At 35.3% G+C, this 21,044-nt stretch overlaps 1 protein-coding gene across 1 annotated transcript; it reads right to left on the bottom strand.

The window, feature by feature from the left end:
* Positions 1 to 7,925: 7,925 nt before the first annotated feature.
* LOC107627777 (UDP-glycosyltransferase 72D1-like) lies at positions 7,926 to 9,554 on the bottom strand. The gene has a single exon (XM_016330604.2). It carries the CDS (start codon positions 9,465 to 9,467, stop codon positions 7,992 to 7,994), a length of 1,476 nt encoding a protein of 491 aa, XP_016186090.1. The 5' UTR covers positions 9,468 to 9,554; the 3' UTR covers positions 7,926 to 7,991.
* Positions 9,555 to 21,044: the final 11,490 nt, after the last annotated feature.

The raw sequence follows: 21,044 nt of genomic DNA, 5'->3' as shown, positions 1-21,044 counted from the left end.
TCCAAATCGATGCTGAGGTTCTTTGCTAGCCACGAAAGAGGAAATGCTCTGTAAACGGTAGAACGATTTCTTTAGTTGGTGTGAGTTCCTACACCGTAAGTGTGGCTCTCCTTAAATGCACAAACAAAAGCATAAATAATAGATAAAAGATAGATAGATAGATGTATAGATATAGATATAGATAGATAAATAAAAAAGCAATAGATACATAAATCAATTCATAAATAAATATAAAAAGATCCATAAATAAATATTAATAAATAAAAACATGAAGACACAGCTATATAGTACAGTTACATAGATTAATACATTAGCACACAATAGAGAATAAATAACATAAATAAATAAAGATCTACAGATGTGTAATAGCTAATAATATAACATATAATAGACATGTAATAGTATATTATATATTATATAACTATATTGTATAACTATAACTATCATAAAGTTATAATAAAGTTATTAAGTTATAATAACTTAATGTAATATAATAACTATATACTAAACATATTTTATATCTTATGCAAATAGATAACAGATACACAGATACATATACTTTAGTGGATTAGTGGATATACACTAGTAGATAAATTTTATTGTGCTTCATAGTTTATTGCTTTGGTGACAAATAAGTTGTATAATTTCTTCGGCGCTTACTAATGGCTACCATGAGACCGAGGAGAACATGGACAAAAACTAAGAAATGGAATGACGTCGGCAATAAATGACAGCAGCAAAAATAGTCGAATTGTCAACAGTCAAAAGTATCAACTGGTTGGATGGATTAAAGCAAAACAAGACCGGCGAAACACGGGTGTTGAAAAAGAGAATTCACCCAATATTACCTGGAGTTGTGACACCTGGTCTGCTGAAATCAGAAATTAGGATATTAACTTAGGACGAGAGAAGATTGTGGACTTTTCTCATTGAACCAAACAAATAAATCACAAAACCTACTTCATACATGGCACACGTCACACGACCCATTAACTGTTGCCTAAAGAGCTACCCATTAAGTTGTGAAAGCAAATGCATGATTCCGAAGATGATGTGGGCAGCGTTGCCGTTTCCAACCAACGGCGGCGAGGCAGGCGTCATTCACAGTGGATCATTGAAGAAGCCAACAATGGAGGAGAGGAAAGGTTTCAGCAAGCGTGAGAGGGAAGAGGGGTTGCAATGCTGGGTCAGGTTTCTGGGTTGAGCATGGATTCCTGTTTTGTTTGGGCCTGTGCCAGATTCCTTGTTCAGTTCTTGACAAAAAAAAAACACCCTACTCACAATTAGTCCGATCGAAAATCCAACGTCATTAGCTATCTGTTTTCGACTTTTTAGATGTCATTTCTCGTCCATTATTATCATTTCGTATGGCGTTAAAATGATAAATGACTTGTTATTGTCTGTACATGAAATTCAAATTCTGAACTTCCAACAAAACACTTGCATACCAAAAACTATTCCTACATTTCTTTCCTTCTTTTTACTCCTTTAGTACTTAGTTCTTATTATTTATGAATAATACTTAATTTGATTTCTGATTATTATTTCGAAAGACAAAGTAAAAATATTGATAAAAAAAGAGCTCAATTTAATCTCTATTCTTTAATATAGGGTTAATGGTCAAATTGGTCTCCAAAAAATAAGTCGATCATCATTTTCGTCTTTAAATGATTTTTTAATTAAATTAGTACCCAAAAAATTTAACACCAATCTCGTTTGTCCATATGTTAAAAGGTTAATACTTTTCGTTAACATTTTTCTACTTGTATCGTTAAGTGACAACTGACAAATAAGCAGTGATAAAACGACGCCGTTTTGTAGTGTTGTTAAGGTGTGTGGTGTTGAAACGACATCGTTCTCTAATATTATTGAGGTAACTCTTCACCTTCGTTTACAACCCCTTTTACTCTTTCACTTTTCTTCTTTCACTAATCAAAACACAGAAACATCACAATACCCAGAAAGAAGGTGATCGGAGCTCTGTTCATTGGAAGGGTTGAGGAAGTCATCGTCAGCAACGCTCCATAGAGTGCGACAACACTCGTTCTTCGCGGTTCAGACTACCTTTGCTAAGACGTTGTTGGCACTGTCATCGGGTGAGAGGTACAAACTCTTTTGTGCCAATTTTTCCTCTCTTTTTTTAATTATTTTTTTGTTTTCTGGTGTGAATGTTGGTATGATCTTCTTTCTAGTTGATTCTTGGCTGATTTTGAGTTAAGGCTTTTCTATTGGGGTAGTTGCTGCTAGGGTTTTACAAATTTATGTTTGATTTGTTGGTTGAAAAATGTGGATACTCTGTTTTCAGGGAACCGAATATTTATTGTGTGGATTGTTATATTTTTTTTTTTGTTTAGTTCATGTTAAGGGTAGGATTTGGTGTTATGGTGTTCTATGTTGATTAAGGCAGTTATTGTGTTTTTGTTGTTAAAACATGATTAAATTGTTTACAAAATATAAAAGAAATGAAAAACAGCGTGTATTGTGTGATTGACTGTTATCAATTTTTATTTGTAAATGGAGGATTATTCGATGACATTTATTTTTCATCATGGTGGAAAGTTCAAAAATAATGAAAGTGGATAAAAATTTATGAACCAAACAATATAGAGGTTTTAATGGAGGTTGAAGGGGATACTCTGGATGTTTTCTTTGTAAAGGGATATTATAAGGAATTAAGAGATGCAGATGTGAATGGTTATTTCTGAAAAGTATTGGGAATGTCTCTTGAAGTTGGGTTAAGAAAATTAAAAGTAGATGCTGATTTATTAAAAATGGTCAAGGATTGTAGAAGAAATCACAATTTGATAAACATTTACTTTGTGTATAGAGTCTCATAGACACGTATGGTGCAGTGTATGTATGAGGATGATGATGAGTTGGTTATTTTAGAAACCAGCAGCACCTGTAAATCCAAGGCCACAAATACCTCTAGCCTAATAAGAGATACTATTTAAGGCCCAAATTATTTCCCATGTCTAGGCCCAACAATATTCCATCACAGCCACTGTCTCACTCAAACCACAGCCCAAACCACAAAGTTAAGTCTCAGTCCAAATCACCGCCTGAAACACAATTAAATCTTCCCAAACCACAACCTGAAACACAAGAATAAATTACCATTTGTACCCATAAAAGATACAGACGCTGACAAATGTACTTATGTAAAAATAAAATGACAATTGTAACCACGAAAGATTGCTTCCGTGTGTCAAGAGTACCCTAACGGACCAATTACATAACCAACGTCTGGGTACTCTTGGCAAACAGAGGTCATCTTCCGTGGTTACAATTGTCGTTTTATTTTTACATGGGTACATTTGTCAGCGTCTGTATCTTTTATGGGTACAAACGATAATTTATTCAAAACCACAATTAAATCTTCACAACTAGCTCTTGAATTTCTCAAATCAGCAACCAAAGTCTTCTAGCCAACCCTTCAAAGTTCATTCCCACGCCCAAACACTCATAGCCAACCCTTGAAAGCTCATTCCCAACCCCCAACATGCATAGTCAATCCTTGAAGGATTCTTCCCAACAACCCAAGCTGTTCTGCAGCCCACTTCCTATCCCATATCTCAACCTTTCAAGAAGTTTGCAATTGGAGACAAAAACAAAGAACTAGTGAACTTCACCACTGTGACAAGGGCTGGTAGAGTTTTTAAGCCATCTTCACTTAAGGAGGAAAGTTACTCTCACGATTCGTACGAGAGTATCGAATATAGTCTCTATAAGCATCCAAAATAACAATAAGCACTATTACAAAATTTCAGCAATACTCTTAGCAGGATCTAACAAAATAACAAGATCACCAATACTTTTACAAATTTTTTACTTTTCCATAGATGACATACAAAGTGCTCCAATAACTAACTGATAAGGAAAAAGAGGGTAAACAAGAAGACAAGAATTTAAACGGAATAAAAAAATACATTGAAATTAAAATAGAGAATAAAATGGGTAGATTAAAATTGAATACAAAGATAATCACTTTACTTTCCACCCAATTTATTGATGTAACAAGAAAGAGACCCCTCAATCTAACTTGTCCACACGATAGTTTGAGAATTGAATCGAAGGGACTCCTCAACTTTTTACTCAATCCCCCGATGCAACAAGAGAATGACTCACTCAACCTCAATTGTCCACACCATGGTTTCATCACAAAACCAAAAAAGGAAGTTCTTATACCTCTAATAACTGAATGACGACTACAATAATTTATGAGGTATTTATAACCTCTTATTAGGTTAAAATAAAGAAATCCTAATCCCATAACATAAGGCTCAATTTAGTAACTAAATAAACAAAATCAAAATACATCAAACTAAATTAAATATTCTAAAATATAATCTAATAACTTCTAAATAATACTTGATCTCTTCATATCACGAACATTTGAAGCACGTATCATTCTTCTTCTATTAAAAAAAGATTTGTCCTCAAATCTTGTTGTTGAAAAATTAATGTATGAAAAGAATAAATATAAGAAAAATATTTTTTTTCTTTTTTGTTTTTTTTCCTCTTTGTATTGTATGTCTTTTTTTATTTTTTAAATAATGAAATCAACAAGAACAACAAAAACAATAATGAAACACAAGGCAGACAAAGATGACAAGAACATATAAAAGGATGCGAGAGACACTGAACTCTTTTTTATTTTTTTGGCACAAGAAAAACAAATATAGATTAATAAGGATTGATCTAATACCTGATATCTGATATCAAATGATAAGAAAAAAGAGGATAAACAAAAGGAAAGAATTCAAATAGAATAAAAAGATACATTGAAATTAAAATAGAAAATAAAAGGGATAGACTGGAATTGAATACAAAGAGAGTCACTCTACTTTCTAACCAATTTATTGACGCAACAAGAAAGAGACTCCTCAACCTAACTTGTCCACGCCATAGTTTGAGAATTGAATTGAAGGGACTCCTCAACCTTCTACCCAATTTTCTGATGCCAAGAGAGGGATTCATTCAATCTCAATTGTCCACACTATGATTTCAGCACGAAACTAAAGAGGAGGGTTTTCACACCTCTAATCACTGAATGACTACTACAATAATTTATGAGGTATTTATAACCTCTTATTAAGTTAAAATAAAGAAAACTCTAAGTCCATAACATAAGACTCAATTTAGTAACTAAATAAACAAAATCAAAATACATCTAACTAAATTGAACATTCTAAAATATAAACTAATAACTTCTAAATAATACTTGATCTCTTTATATTACGAACATTTGAAGCACATATCACTAACATAAGCACTATTACTCCAGCAAACATGAAAATACCCAACATCTTAAGTACCCTGACTTCAGTTTCCAAACTACCTATTCTCCAACTTAGTTTCACTTTCCAATCTTCATAGTTACTCTCAACTTTAAGTTCTACTTCTGTCTCACTATTTGCAACTTCAAAAACTTCATATTCATTACATCTACCCAACTAAAGTAGTTATAGTAGCTGTCTTTTTGCATATGTCAAGGGCAAAAATTGAATTCCACATTAATGGTGAAGGGAGTTCAAGAAACTATAGTTCATACCAATTTAAACTCACCCAAAATGTTAGACAAGTGTGAAACAACCTTCTTGAATTTTTTGGTGTCCCAGATTTCTTAATCATAGTTTTTAGCAAATAAAAACAGATTCTGTCCATGTTCATTGGCATGGAGGAGCAAGAATCGAAGCTACCCAGTGATTGCAGTGACAACCCACCATTTCGTCCTCCACCAATGCTCCGCATCATAACTTATAAACCTAGGTAATGGCTCTACACCACTGCAACACCACTCAACAAGATGGGTTAATGTCTCCGTAGATTTTGGGATTAGGGTTTATACAAATGGGGCCAAGGACTATTTTGACGAAATGTAGTGAACATATCTTATCAGCCTCCATCTGGGCATGCAATTGTCAACACACGTATTAGTTAATGACCCATGTGTATAACCATTGACAGAAACTATTAATCCAGAAACGGAAGGACAAACGAGATTGATGTTAGATCTTTAAAGAATTAATTTAATTAAAAAAAATTATTTGAGAACGAAAATGACAATTGAGCTATCTTTCAGAGAATCAATTTGACCATTAATCCTTTAATGTAATAAAACAACGTGATTTTTTTTGTCATTTTTGCCGTTAACTTGTAACGAAAAATTGCTTAGGTGACACGTTTTGGTGATAAGGTGGCACGTTAAGTGTCATGTTGTCACTATCAAATTGGTTAGGAATCTGTTTGTCCCTAAATTCAAATTAGTTAGAAATTTATATGTCTCATTCATTCCAACAAAATAACATCGTTTTGAGATCAAATTGGTTAACGATTTATTTTTCAAGTACCTATTTGTCCTAAAAAGATTTTTGATACAATAATTTTTTCCAAATTAAATTTTTATTATTATGATATTCATTATATTAATCTTTTTCATTAAATTATTAAATATCCAGTATAACAAGTATAAATTAATTAATAAATTATTTAAATTTAAAATATAATTTATTATGAAATCAAATAAATAATTTTAATTGTAATTTTTAAATATATAAATAAAAAATTATTATAAGACAATTTAAAATTCAGTGAACACATTTATTTGACATATGTGACATATATAACGATTGTTATTATACTAGACTTTGAATATTATTTATAGTCATATATAATTATTTAGATTGAAATATTTGTAAATTTATATATGTAAACATTGTATTATTATTAAATTGACAAACTTTTTTAAAGTATGTGCTAGTTAATTTTGTTTTGTTGACTTAATATCACTTCTCATGATTTTTTATTGTGTAATTTTTTGAATGTTTTTAAATAAAATAATAATCATAAAAAATTATTATTTTTTAAGCATTAAGAATGTTACCTGTTTAATATCTAATAATTCATTCATTTATCAAGTATTATGATGAAATTATTACAAAAGAGTAGAAGAGATTTTAAATTCTAATTACAATCCAAAAAAAACTAATAATATATTACTAATTTACAGAGTTGCTTTTCTTTAAATTATATTACAAATTTATTAATTATATTTTAATTTTCGCTAGTATCCTTTGTTTTTAATTACATAATTTTTATTTATATATTTAAAAATTTCATTTAGAATTATTTACTTGATTTCATAAGAAATCATATTTTAAATTTAAACAATTTATTAATTAGTTTATACTTATTATTCTGTCCAGTTAATAATTTATTAAAAAAATTAATATAATGAATATCATAACAATAAAATTTTAATTTTAAAAAAAATTATTGTATTAAAAATTTTTTACAAGAAATAAGTTTTTGATAAATAATTTCTTGACCTATTTGACCTCAAAACGATATTGTTTATCAGAAAAAATAAAAACAAATAAATTCATAACCAATTTGAATTTAGAGACAAATAGGTCTTAACTAATCTGGGTGATAGCATAGGACTTACACCCAAACATGCCATAAGTAATTTTCATTATGAATTAACGATAAAAATGATGGAGGAATCGTGTTATCCCATTATGTTAAGAGACTGGGACTGGAGCTCTTTTTTTTTGGTCAAAAAACATTTTGTCCTTCAAAATAATGGTCAGGATAAAAATATTGGCTAAAAAATGACTATTCAAATTAAAAATGTTTGTTTTATACTAATTTGGAATCGTTTGACTAGAGCAATAAATTGTTACTTTAAACAATAATGCATCATGCAAGGGAATATAGTAATGATTCGCTCGTGTCATTGAAAAGAAAAATATAAACAAACACGTTCAAAAGTCAAATTTGACAGCCGAAAGTAGTTGCTGCTGCTTTAGTTTTAATTTTATTTCATTTGTAAAATTTAAAACGGTTAGTTGATTCACAATTTCCCTAGTTAGTCAAGCATGACAGAAACAAAAAAGGGATCAACAATTGTAAAGAAAAAATTAAAGCAAACATGTTCATCAATATTTTATTTCTTCATAGAAATCTTACACTAGAGTTATCACTAATCACACCCCATTTGTGTGACTCATTTTTACAAATGCATTTGTCATTTCACAAAATGAAGGACCATCTTGAGACCAAATTTTTTCTGCTATGTGCTTAAGCTCCTTAACCCTTTTCCTCATTGCACAACCTTCAATGTCCTCCTTATCCATTATCTTCCATATAGTTTTTCCTATCTCTTCACTTCCAACAACTTTTGTAGATTGTGCCACATTCAATCTAATTCCAATTCCAATTTCTTTAGCCATCGTTTCTGCATTCATCAATTGATCTGCAAACAGAGGCCACCCAACAATTGGAACCCCACATGACACACTCTCTAGTATTGAGTTCCATCCACAATGTGACACAAAAACTCCAATTGATGAATGCTTCAAAATCTCCAATTGTGGTGCCCAATCCATTATCACCAAACCCCTGTTTTGTATCTTGTGGAATTCATCTGGGAAAGCACTAACTGATGCTCGAGTTTTAGGGACGCCATTCGATCCGGCATCCTCGCCTGCTGTGAGATAACGATCGTTCCCGGCTTTTGTAGATGGTGGCCTTAAAGACCAAACAAATTTCTTCCCACTTAGCTCCAATCCCAAAGCCATCTCTTTGATTTGTTCATGTGACATTGTGTATCCACTACCGAGTGATACATATATCACTGACTCTTCTTCTTGCTTGTCCAACCAATCAATAACATAATCTCTATTTTCATCGTCACAATTTTGCTTCTTAGCTTCCCTGATCAATGGTCCAATTGGATAAATTGGTACCTTGTATATTTTTCCACTTCTTAGAGCTAAGATTGTCTTAGCCTCTAGCTCAAGAAAAGTGTTCACAAAAATTCCATCAACCTTTCTTAACTCCTCACACATTGGAAGATATTCATGATACAATTGATCATTCCTATCAAGAAATGGTGAGAACAAATCACAAGGGCTTATGGGGTTGCAACCAGGGATTTGGATAAACTCTTCTTGATCTGTGAACTCACCTTCCACAACTTTATCTAATGTTGGTGTGTGAAGTGAAAGTGCGACATTCCATGCACTTGAAGGCCAAAATACAAACTTTGACATGTTGAAGTGTTCAGCAATAGGCAGCACGAGTGATCCAAATAGCTCAGTGATGAGAATGGTTGGTTTTGGTGATGTCATGGTTGAGATTTCGTGACAAATAAATGGGATTGATTCTTTCATTATGATTGCTAGCTTTGTTCCCATGTTTGCATTAGTAGGAACATCAATTGGAGGCAGATGAATGATGTCAAAGAAACCTTGTTTCATTGATGATTGAAGAATATTTGTTTCTACTTGAGGCTTAGAAGATTTGTTGTTAATTGAAGCTATGAATAAAGTTACTTTGGTAATTATGGTATGTGACACAAGGTGTTTGGCAAGTTCAAGAAAAGGGATTATGTGACCCATACCTGGTGGACATAGAAGTGCAGCATGATAATGATTTGTTGAAGAGTTTGTAATTGTCATGGTTATGGAACTGTGAATAAAGAAAAATGATGAATGAAACTACAACTAGAGATGAAGTGAGATTTGATGATGAATAATAAAAGTAATTTGTTATTTTTATAAGTAAGATTTGTTGAAGAATAGAAGTAATCTATTATTTTAATAAGTATTCATTCAACATTTTTTTAGTATAATAATAATCCTCCTATTTAACTATTTAGGCTGCTGTGATTTGGATAGTCAGCGTTGATAATGTTATATTTTTTTTTATTTTTTCCCAGTCAAGCCAACTTATATTGCACTATTGCTTGGTGATAACACCACATTCTTTGTTGCATAAACAAACAAAATGAAGGAAAATAAAACAATTAAATGTGACTGGTAAAACGTGAAAATTCAATGCAGAATGAAGACTTGAAGTTCCCAAAAAACAAAGGAAAAAGAAAAAGAGGTGCACAAAATGCAAAATCAGTTTTCAGTGAATTGATCAAAGGTTTTTCGTGAGAATAATTCACAGATTTTTCAGGGCACGAGAATTGGAATATAATAAGTTGAAAATCTTGGTGCGAGTTGAACCAATTATTCTCATTGATACTTTAGGATATTATTTGTAAGAGTGATGCTTGGTAGCCAAAAAAATAATTATAATATAAAAATGTCATGTAAAAATTTTTATTCTCTTAATAAGTAAGTGATATATACTTGTTTATTACTTATCCTCTTTATCACTTACCATTTTACTGCATATTTGGAGTTATTAATGTTCTTTCCAAAATTAATTTCAGTTTCTCTCAAATCAAATTTCTAACATCTCTCAATCACATTATTATCCATTAAATGCAATAATTCTCTACAAAAATTATGGAAGTTAAATTAAAAATTTTTAACAACTACTATACAACTTATATTTTACATATAAACTATTAAAAAATAAAAAATAAAATATAAAATATAAACAAAAATTTTAAAATAATTTTTTAAAAATAATTATTAACTCGTCATATTAAAATCAATAAATAAGCATACATATGAATATTAAATAAAAATATTAAGATAATTAAAATCATGACCTACTAGTGCACATATGAGATAATTTGAAGAATATAATAAGACTCATAGTTTAAAATTTGATAATATTAATTATAAAAATTTATTAATTATAGACATTATAGGTATGAAATTATGAATATTATGAGTATAAATTATGGATGTTATTAATATGAAATTATGGATGTTATGTGTATGAATTTATGGATGTTATGAGTAAATTTATCAATTGAATAAATTAATTTAAGAATTTGACATTTTTTTAAATTTAATTATGATAAAATTTAAAAAACATTTGTATTAACTTTATAGTTACTTATGCCATAACTAAAAAAATGATACGTGTAAGGATGTAATATCTAATAAACATGAATTTAATTTTTAGATATTAGTTGTATATAATTATGGATATTATGTATATGAACGTATGAATGTTATGTGTATGAACATAGTAGTACAATATAATTATAAATACACATAAAAACACAAAAATAAATAAATAAATAAATCGGTTTATTACTATACCTCATCAAAACTAGTGTGATTTTTCATATTCTAAAAAATTGGTTGCTGACAGCAACAACCTCATCGGGTGAGTCCGTCTGTTGTTCAAATTCTTCATCAGCACCTTCTACTATAAGTACCGTATTAAGGTCGAATTCAATTGTCATACTATTTGCAATGATAAAAATGACTTGTAAAATTTCTTGGCCTATTCTAAATTTCTAATTGTGCTTGCAATGGTATTAGAGTTGTGAATTTTGAATGAAAATAATTGAATTAATGGAAACAAAACCATATTAGGGTAGCTTTCAAGTTTTGTATCTCCATTGAATGATGATAAATGACTTAACAAAAATAAAAAATCAATTACAATTAAATTATTTAATACAAATTATCATTACCGTTCTTTATAATTATTATTAGTTTTTATTGTATTCTTAAATATAAAAAATTAAATCATAAAAGAAAATATTAAGTATTGATTATAAGAATGCCTAATAGTAAGGAATACGATATTATAATTAATGTCATTAATAAATGGGGCTAATAAGAATATGATAAATGGATTGATAGGAGAGTGAGATAAAAAATAAAACTGTTATTAAGTTATATAAATGAAGTAAATTATAGAAAATTTTGGCTAATTATGACTGAAAATTTTTGGTTACCAAACTTTTTCCAAAAATAATTATAATATAAAAATGTTACGTAAAAATTTATATTCTCTTGATAAGCAAGTGACATGCACCTCCTTATCACTTATCCTCCTTATCACTTAACCATTTTACTGCATATTTGAGTCATTAATGTTCTTTCAAAAATCAATTTCAGTTTCTCTCAAATCAAATCCCTAACATCTCTCAATCACATTATTATCCATTAAATGTAATAATTCTCTGCAAAAATTATGCAAGTTAAATTAAAAATTTTTAACAACTTCTACTATACAACTTATATTTTATATATAGACTATTAAAAAATAAAATATAAAATATAAAATATAAACAAAAATTTAAAAATAATTTTTTAAAAATAATTATTAACTTGTCATATTAAAATCAATAAATAAGCATACATATGAATATTAAATAAAAATATTAAAATAATTAAAATCATGACCTACTAGTGTACATATGAGATAATTTGAAAAATATAATAAGACGTATGGTTTAAAATTTGATAATATTAATTATAAAAATTTATTAATTATAGACATTATAGGTATGAAATTATGAATATTATGAGTATAAATTATGGATGTTATTAATATGTGATTGCGCGTGTAAGCAAACCTCACATTGTTCGTACAACAGCAGTACCAGCAAGTGCACTGGGTCGTCCAAGTAATACCTGAGCGAGTCAGGGTCGATCCCACGAGGATTGTGGCTTGAAGCAAGCAATGGTTGTCTTGCAGGTCTTAGTCAGGCGAAATCAGAAGGTTGTTGGATTATATTATGTAAATCTTAAATGATTATATGTCATGTATCAGATATTTGGATGTTAAGTTGAAATAAGAATAGGGATAGAGTTGAGAGTCGGAGTTTCTTTGTCTTTCTGAATGAATTCTGGTATTACTGTCTTCCTTGCTTGTGAATGATCTTCTTTTATGGCAGGCTGTAAGTGATTGACACTGGTTTGAGCTGCTGCCAATACTCTTTCGGATCTGAACCCCAGGTTTAGTGTGGATCCATCTCTACTTGAGGGTGAAGTGAGTACAGTCCATTCTCCTTTATGATCCTACTCAAAATGCCACAGACAAGGTCGGATCTTCCGGATCAGATAATGCTGCATCTATGGATTCTAGCCTCTACCATAGAGATCCTAATCTCCCCGAAAATCGGCTAAACTGGTGTCTCGAGAAGTCCCCAACGAAGTCATGGATTAACCGTCTGAGAGATGTATAAACATAGCTTTTGGCTCGTGCTTTCCTTCCAAGTATTCACACGAACCCAAGTAGACGCGGGTGTTTGTCAGGCACGTTTGTCTTAATGTGATGAAGAGAGCTAATTTGTCAGATCATCTTATTCACCACGATGAAGATCGGATATACATCTTAGAGATAGATCAAATACGGATCGAAGAAGAAACAGTAATACTTTTATTAATTCATAGGACTCAGCAGGGCTCCTCCCCTCAACCTAGGAGGTTTAGAAACTCATACTGAAGTAAAACAATGATGAAACGTGTATGATGATTGAAAGTGACTAAAAGATCTCTCAATTACATAAATAAAATCCCATAAATACTAAACAGATGATTAGTAAGGGTAAAACAGTCTATTTAGTGCTAAATCCACTTTTGGGACCCACTTAGTGAGTATTTGGGCTGAGTTTTGATGAAATCCACGTGCTTAGGCTCCCTTGGGCATTGAACTCCAGTCCTGGCACCTTTTTGGGCGTTGGACTCCAGCTTGGAATCCCTGTCTGGCGCTGGACGCCAGAACTAGTCAGATGGTTGGCATTGAACACCAGTTTTGGGCCTTCTAATCCAATACAAAGTATAGACTATTATACATTTCTGGAAAGTTCTAGAAGTCAGCTTTCCATAGCCGTTGTGGAGGTTCCATTTGGACTTCTGTAGCTCCAGAAAAGCCCTTCCGAATGCAGGCAGGTCAGATCCAGACATCATCTGCAGTGCTTTCTCTGTCTCTGAATCAGACTTCTGCTCCAGCTCCTCAATTTCAGCCAGAAAATCAGTGTTCTAAAAACCAAACCGGACCGGCCAGTTTGACCGGATTAACCAGGAACTGGTCCTCTAGCCGGTTCGGTTGATGTGGAAAATCATCTGGCAAAAAACCGGTAAAAAACCGGTCAAACCGATAATTAACCAGTGAACCGATAAAATCGGTCGATTTTTTAACGGTTTTCAAAATTATAATTAAAAAAAAGGATCATATAATAACCCAATTTCCCAATTCCCCCCATCAGAAAAAACCCTAACCCACTGCGGCACTATCCCTTCCCCTCTCTCTCTCTCTCTCTCTCTCTCCCTCTCTCTCTCTCTCTCTCTCTCTCTCTCTCTCTCAGCCAGTAGCTCCTCTTCTCTCTCAGCCAACAGCCAGCAGCCACCGCCTCCACTATCGCCGAACTCTTCTTGTCAGCAAGAGGGTGCCTCGCCGCCAACAGTGACAAACAGAGGGTTAGCTCAAAGCTCTTGGCCGTCCATTCTCTTCTCCTCCACGTCGTGGCCTTTACACTTGCAGATCGAAGCTCGTGGCCGTCTTCACTACATCGTCTTCGTCTTCTTCGTCGTGGACTTGCAGATCGAAGTGTGGTCAGTTGGATTTCTCCATCGTCTTCGTCTTCTTCGTCATGGACTTGCTCGATCCTCGTCTCTGTCTCGTCGTTCCTCCCTTGCCGGTAGTTGAGTTTCGTTCTTTCCTCACCGCCTGTTTCACTCTTCCTTCGATGTCAGATTGATTCTTTTGTCGTCTGTAACTCTGCTTCATTTTTTTTCTTTTGTTAATTTCTATGAATTTGAGTTTCTGTATTTTAATGATTCAAATCTATGTTTGCTTCAATTTATGGTTGCTTATTTTATTAGATTTATTGAGGTACTGAAATCTGATTCTTGGTTGCTGTTTCTTTTACTTCTGAGTTTGTGTTGATGGTGGTATGATGGCCAAGTTTGGATTAATGGTGTAATTTTTGTCTCTGGATTCTTTGATTTTTTCTATTTTTGTATTATAAAAAATTATTTTGAAAGATTTTCTTGTTTTATAATTTTGTTGCTGATTGATGAGGATTGCTGATTACTTGGAGAACTTAGGGGAGAATAGTATTGTTGGCTTGTTGCTGTCTCTGTGTTAAGTGTTAACTGTTAAGTGTGTTAAGTTTTTGGTTTTTATAATTTTTATGAAATTAAAATAATTGTTGATGGTTGATTTTAGGAAATCTGGCATAATTTTGTTATGGTGTTTTACTGCTCTCTTGAATTTTGATGATAGTTGTTGGTGTTATGTTAAATTTTCTAAAATAATTTTATTGATGATTGATGATATTTTTTTAAATATTTGAAATTATATATTTAAATTTTAATAATTTTATTTAATATTTAATTAAACCGGTTGAATCCCGATTGAACTCCAGTCGAACTATTAAACCAGTGAACCAGTCACTCTATCGGTTCACTAACCGGTCCGGTTCTTGCAACCTTGCAGAAAATACCTGAAATTGTCCAAAAACACAAAAACTCATAGTAGAATCCAAAAATGTGAATTTAACACTAAAACCTATAAAAACTCAATAAAACTAAACAAAACTACTAAAAACTATATGAAAATGATGTCAAAAAGCCTATAAAATATCCGCTCATCAATATGAAATTATGGATGTTATGTGTATGAATTTCTAGATGTTATGAGTAAATTTATCAATTGAATAAATTAATTTAAGAATTTGACATTTTTTAAATTCAATTATGATAAAATTTAAAAACATTTGTATTAACTTTATAGTTACTTATGCAATAACTAAAAAATGATACGTGTATGGATGTAATATCTAATAAACATGAATTTAATTTTTAAATGTTAGTTGTATGTAATTATGGATGTTATGTATATGAACGTATGAATGCTATGTGTATGAACATAGTAGTACAATATAATTATAAAAACATAAAAAAAATCGGTTTATTACCATACCTCATCAAAACTAGTGTGATTTTACATATTCTCAAAAATTGGTTGATTGACAACAACCTCGTCGGGTGAGTCCGTCTGTTGTTCAAATTCTTCATCAGCACCTACCATAAGTACCGTATTAAGGTCGAATTCAATTGCCATACTATTTGCAATGATAAAAATGACTTCTTGTAAAATTCCTTGGCCTATTCTAAATTTCTAATTGTGCTTGCAATGGTATTAGAGTTGTGAATTTTGAATAAAAATAATTGAATTAATGGAAACAAAACCATATTAGGGTAGCTTTCAAGTTTTGTATCTCCATTGAATGATGATAAATGACTTAACAAAAATAAAAAATCAATTACAATTAAATTATTTAATACAAATTATCATTACTGTTCTTTATAATTATTATTAGTTTTTATTGTATTCTTAAATATAAAAATCAAATCATAAAAGAAAATATTCAGTATTGATTACAAGAATACCTAATAGTAAGGAATATGATATTATAATTAATGTCATTAATAAATGGGGCTGATAAGAATATGATAAGTGGATTGATAGGAGAGTGAGATAAAAAATAAAACTGTTATTAAGTTATATAAATGAAATAAATTATAGAAAGTCTTAGCAAATTATGGCTGAAAATTTTTTGTTACCAAATTTTTTTCTATTTGTGTTCGGTTTTTCGGGTTCCGGACGGGTCAGTGGAGCTCTGGAGATAGAATGGTAGGAACCAGCCTTGGTCTGGGTCTAGGAGAAGAGGGCGAAGACTTCACGATCTCCCGAGCTGTTGCGATATGAAGGAGGGGGTGCCACCAGCAATGACATTCCGACGCTCAAGTCAGAAATAGTGCAGATGATGGTGAGAGAATAAAGGAGGTAGTGACGTACCCTGGGGGGAGGGGTAGGGCCCTTCCCATATATACGCTGTTAGTGGGGTAGGTCCCACGAGGATAGACCCACCTTCTTGGAACTTTCCTTGATCCAACTGTCAGGTAGCTGGCTTCCTGGAGGAGAGGTGTTCGGGTCAGGGTCCGGACGTGCGACGCCCAGCAGACCGGCCGCTCAAGTCTGGTAGGACCGTACGCCAGGTCGGACTAGGCGGAGTGCCAGCTGGGCTGGGCCGTAACAGTGCCCCCAACGCGCCAGCTATGGCCGTGGGCATCGTGGTTGGCGCGTTCTGTTCCTCTGTGCGTGTGTTGTCGCAATGTCGGTCACTCGTGATCGGGACGTATCTTCCACGCGCGTGTGGGTTTCCTCGCTGCAGGGGAGTGCCGTTTATCGCCTCGTTCTTTGCATCGAGCATTTAATGCTCTTAATGGGCGATTTAAACCCTGCACGAAATGACCACTCTACCCTTGTCTTTCACGCTTCTTGGAGTCAGTTTAGCTTTCAGTTTCCATTTGTTTTAGTTTCCATTCCCCACTATTATCGCGTCTTTCTCACCTTCCTTCCTCCCCTCCAAATTCTTCATTGTGAATCTCCTGCTTTGCTCGAATCTCCCCAAGGTTTTCCGGCATCCTTCGATAATTTCTGTCATCCTGGTAAGTTCCTTTTTCCTTCTTCTTATTCAGGCTAGTTTAATCTTGCTGTTATGCCGCTTGTTCTTCTGTCTTAATTCTGCATGCGCACTGTTCATTTGACTGAATTTCATGTTTGATGGCGTCAACGTTAGGTAGATATGCTAGGGGGTAACCATTCTGGGTTTTTGGTGTTTGGGTTTCGTTAAATCTATAGATTTGGGATTTTAGGCTCGACCGTAGATACTGGGTAGGAAATCTGTAGTTTCTGGTGTTAGTACCGGCTTTCCGACCTCTTAGACTGACTTTGAGTGGTGCCCCCACTGTAGGTATGGCCCAACATCCTGTCGCGAGGGTTCCCGTTGCGTGAGCACCCTACGATATGTCTGGGTGACCTCGGACGTGAAGGAAACCCCCAACCAGATGTCTCTGGAGGAACTTACGGAGTTCCGACAAGCCGAGTATCTCTACGGCGGCGGCGGCGGGGGGGAGGGGGGCGAAGACGCTAACTACGAGGTTTTTGTCCCCGCCATCCAGGAACGGATATTCCAATTAAACCTACACTCTCCTCGGGTCCCTGATTGGATCTGGATGTACAAGGCGATGTTCACCCACCTGGGGGTTCGCATCCCCTTCTCCCCCTTTCAAATGGCATTGCTTAACTGATGTGATGTGGCGCCATCTCAGTTGTATCCGAACAACTGGGCTTCTTTCCGCTGTTTTGAGATGGTTTGTGAATACTTAAAGCTGCCGGCCTCCATCGAGGTATTTTTATTTCTTTTTACCTTGACAAACCCGTCTAAAGAGGGGAGGGCCAAAAAAGGCTTCATGTCTTTCCGGTCAGCCCAAGGTCGGAGGATCTTTGGCCTGTTTGAAGATTCGTACCATGGTTTCAAGGATAGATACTTTAAGGCTCGCCCGACTGAAGGTCGGCATCCCTTTTGGTTGATGTTGGAGGGGGAACGTCGCATCCTGACCTACTGGAGTTTCGGGGTGGGAGCTAATGCCTTTACTAAGGTGGCGTACAAAGGGTTGTCTCTCGAGAATAAGAGGGTTGCCGATGTGTTGTTGGCTATTTTTGGGCAGAATTATGTTAATCCCCATCTCCTCATGGGTGATCGGGATATGGTTAGGAGTTATATATGTGAGTAGCCGTTTAGTGGTGCACCCGTGTTTGCTATTACCATTATTCCTTCAACCGGTTTAATGACTAACTAGCTTCCATGTTTTGTTTCAGTATCGATGGCTGGTGAGCAAGTTGGGCTTGATGCTTTGTTTAACAGATTTCTTGCTGATGGTAGCGATGATGACTTTACCACCTATAACAACGAGGTGCCTCCCAATGATGCCGCCGAGGCGGAGGCTCAGTCCCAACCTACCCAGGGTGAGGTGATTGGGACCAGTGCTAGTCTGAGTCCCCGACCAGAGGTCGAGGTGGAGGGTGAGGGGCCTGAGGTGGTTATTGTTGACAACCCAAGAAAAAGGAAACCGTCTTCTAGCCCTGAGGGAGTCCTCACGGTGATGGAGAAGAACTTCGATGCCGGGAACTTCATTGATTCCCAACTGCTTCCCGGCACGGAGGACTTCTTCCATGGTGGGGATCTCGTCTCGCAGGCCAGATGGATGTACTGTACCTTGCTCCGGGGAGCCGCCATAGCAAGAAAAGTGGAATCCGCCTTGGAAAGGGCGCGGTCGTTGGAGAACAAGCTTCAATCTTCTGTCAAGGCTAATGACAAGTACAAGGTTGAGGTCAAGTCGCTTCAGGCACAGCTAGCTGATGCCGAGGAGAAGATCAAGACCTCTGATGCTGCCGTAGTGCGACTTACCGAGCGGGGGCTTTCCTTGGAGGGTCAGCTCAGCGCTGCTCAAGGTCGGGTGAAGGAGCTCAAGAAAGAGCGTGATGAGGCCCTTTCGTCGGCAACCGTAGCCAAGACTGAAGCAGCTAATTTGAAGAAGAAGTACAAAGAGACCGTGAAGCAAGGTAAGCATGCCATCCTGGTGACCGAGGGGGCTATCAAGGCTCAGGTGAAGCTGCTAGCTCCTGACTTCGACACCTCAGCCGTCAGCGTTTTCAAGACCATCAAGGATGGCAAGATTGTCGATATTCCGAAGAAGTGATGTAATCTTGTATTTTTTGGAATTTTGTAACATGTAGGTCTTTGAACACTCGAGTAATTCTAGCAAACTCGTTTACCGCTTTGTCGGTAGATAACAATTTACTTTTTGTTTACCGTTCGTTGGCAATTAATGAAGCCAGGTCGTGCATTTTTCCTTTGAATGTCTGAAACTTGGCTTTACTTAGCAGCCGTTTGTTGTAGTGTTTGTGACTTCATTGGTTCCCGGGGTGATCAGTCCCGGGACGCCGCGCCGCTATGGAATTGGCTACCTTTACTTGGCAAAATATTTTGAACAATTTCAAACAGTGTATTAAAATTTAAAATGAGAAGTTTGAAACTAGGGGAAGCAATCAGTGTAGCAAATTGTCATTCATATAAACAACCAATAGGGAGTGATCTAAACATAAAGTAGTACGGGTCTTACTAAACCGGCTAAGCCGGCAAACCGCTTGCTCGCTGGGTATGCCCCGGCTCCTAGGGATAGAATCTTCTTAGGTTTCTTGCGTTCCAGGTTCTGGGAACTTCCCTACCGTCTAGCCGTTCCAACTTGTAGGCACCGCTGCCGAGTACTTCCTTCACCCTATATGGACCTTCCCAATTTGCCGCCAACTTTCCTTCTCCTAGTGTCGGAAGGCCGACGTCGTTGCGTCATAAGACTAGGTCGCTCGGCTCAAAATCTCTTTTGAGGACTTTGGCATTGTAACGCAGAGCCATCCTCTGCTTCAATGCTGTCTCCGACAAGTGGGCCATCTCTCTAGTTTCATCCACCAAGTCCTTTTCTACGGCTTCTTCAACTCCTCCCAGAAGTAGTCGCGGGCTCGGTTCTCCTATCTCCACAGGAATTACCGCGTCCACCCTATAGGTGAGCCGGAAGGGCGTCTCCCCTATAGATGACTGTTGAGTTGTGCGATAGGACCAGAGGACTGAGGCTAGCTCCTCTGCCCATGCTCCCTTCTTTCGGTCAAGTCGCTTTTTGAGGCCTTGTAGGATGACCTTGTTTGCTGCTTCGACTTGGTCGTTGGTCTGGGAGTGCTCAATAGACGAGAACTTTTGCTTTATGCCTAAGCCGGCAAGGAATTCTCCGAATTTCTTGTCGGCAAACTGTGTCCCATTGTCCGAGACGACGACCTCTGGGATTCCAAATCTGGCTATTACTTGTCTCCACACAAACCTCCGACAATTAGCCAAAGATATGCTTGCCAAGGGCTCGGCCTCTACCCATTTGGTATAATAGTCGATGGCGACAATTAGGTACTTGACATGTCCAGGTCCAACCGAGAAAGGTCCTAACAGGTCGACTCCCCATTGTGAGAATGGTCGGGAGGCAATCAGCAGGCTTAGTTCAGCTGCTGATGCTTTGTGAAAGTTGGCGTTCTCCTGGCATCTTTTGCATCCCTTCATGAACTCTTTGGAATCCGCCATCATTGAGGGCCAGTAGTAACCGGCTCTGACGAGTTTTTGTGCTAAGGCCTTCCCTCCGATGTGATGGCCGCAACACCCTTCATGGACTTCGCTTAACACGTAGTTTGTTTGATCGGGGCGTAGGCACTTTAATAGGGGTTGGTTGAGCCCTTTATTAAACAGCTGGCCTTGTATTATTGTATACTTGGCCACTTCTCTTCTTAATGCATTTGCTATCTTTTCGTCATTAGGGAGTTTACCGCTTTCTAGGAAATCAGTGATCGGGTCTATCCACGAGGGGTCTGCTTGGGTTAAATGCAAGGTCACTGTTGGTTCTTTTACCAAACCTTGTATGAGAGATTGGTTGCCCGTTCCT

This window comes from Arachis ipaensis, chromosome B2, assembly GCF_059453495.1.
Source record: "Arachis ipaensis isolate K30076 ecotype BB chromosome B2, ASM5945349v1, whole genome shotgun sequence".
Taxonomy (NCBI): Eukaryota; Viridiplantae; Streptophyta; class Magnoliopsida; order Fabales; family Fabaceae; genus Arachis; species Arachis ipaensis.
The sequence above is the reverse complement of the archived record's forward strand: the minus strand, read 5'-3'. Positions and strand labels throughout refer to the sequence as shown.

What these genes read in the sequence shown, in the direction of transcription:
- LOC107627777 (XM_016330604.2), bottom strand. Translation starts at nt 9,467, where the DNA reads ATGACAATTACAAACTCTTCAACAAATCATTATCATGCTGCACTTCTA.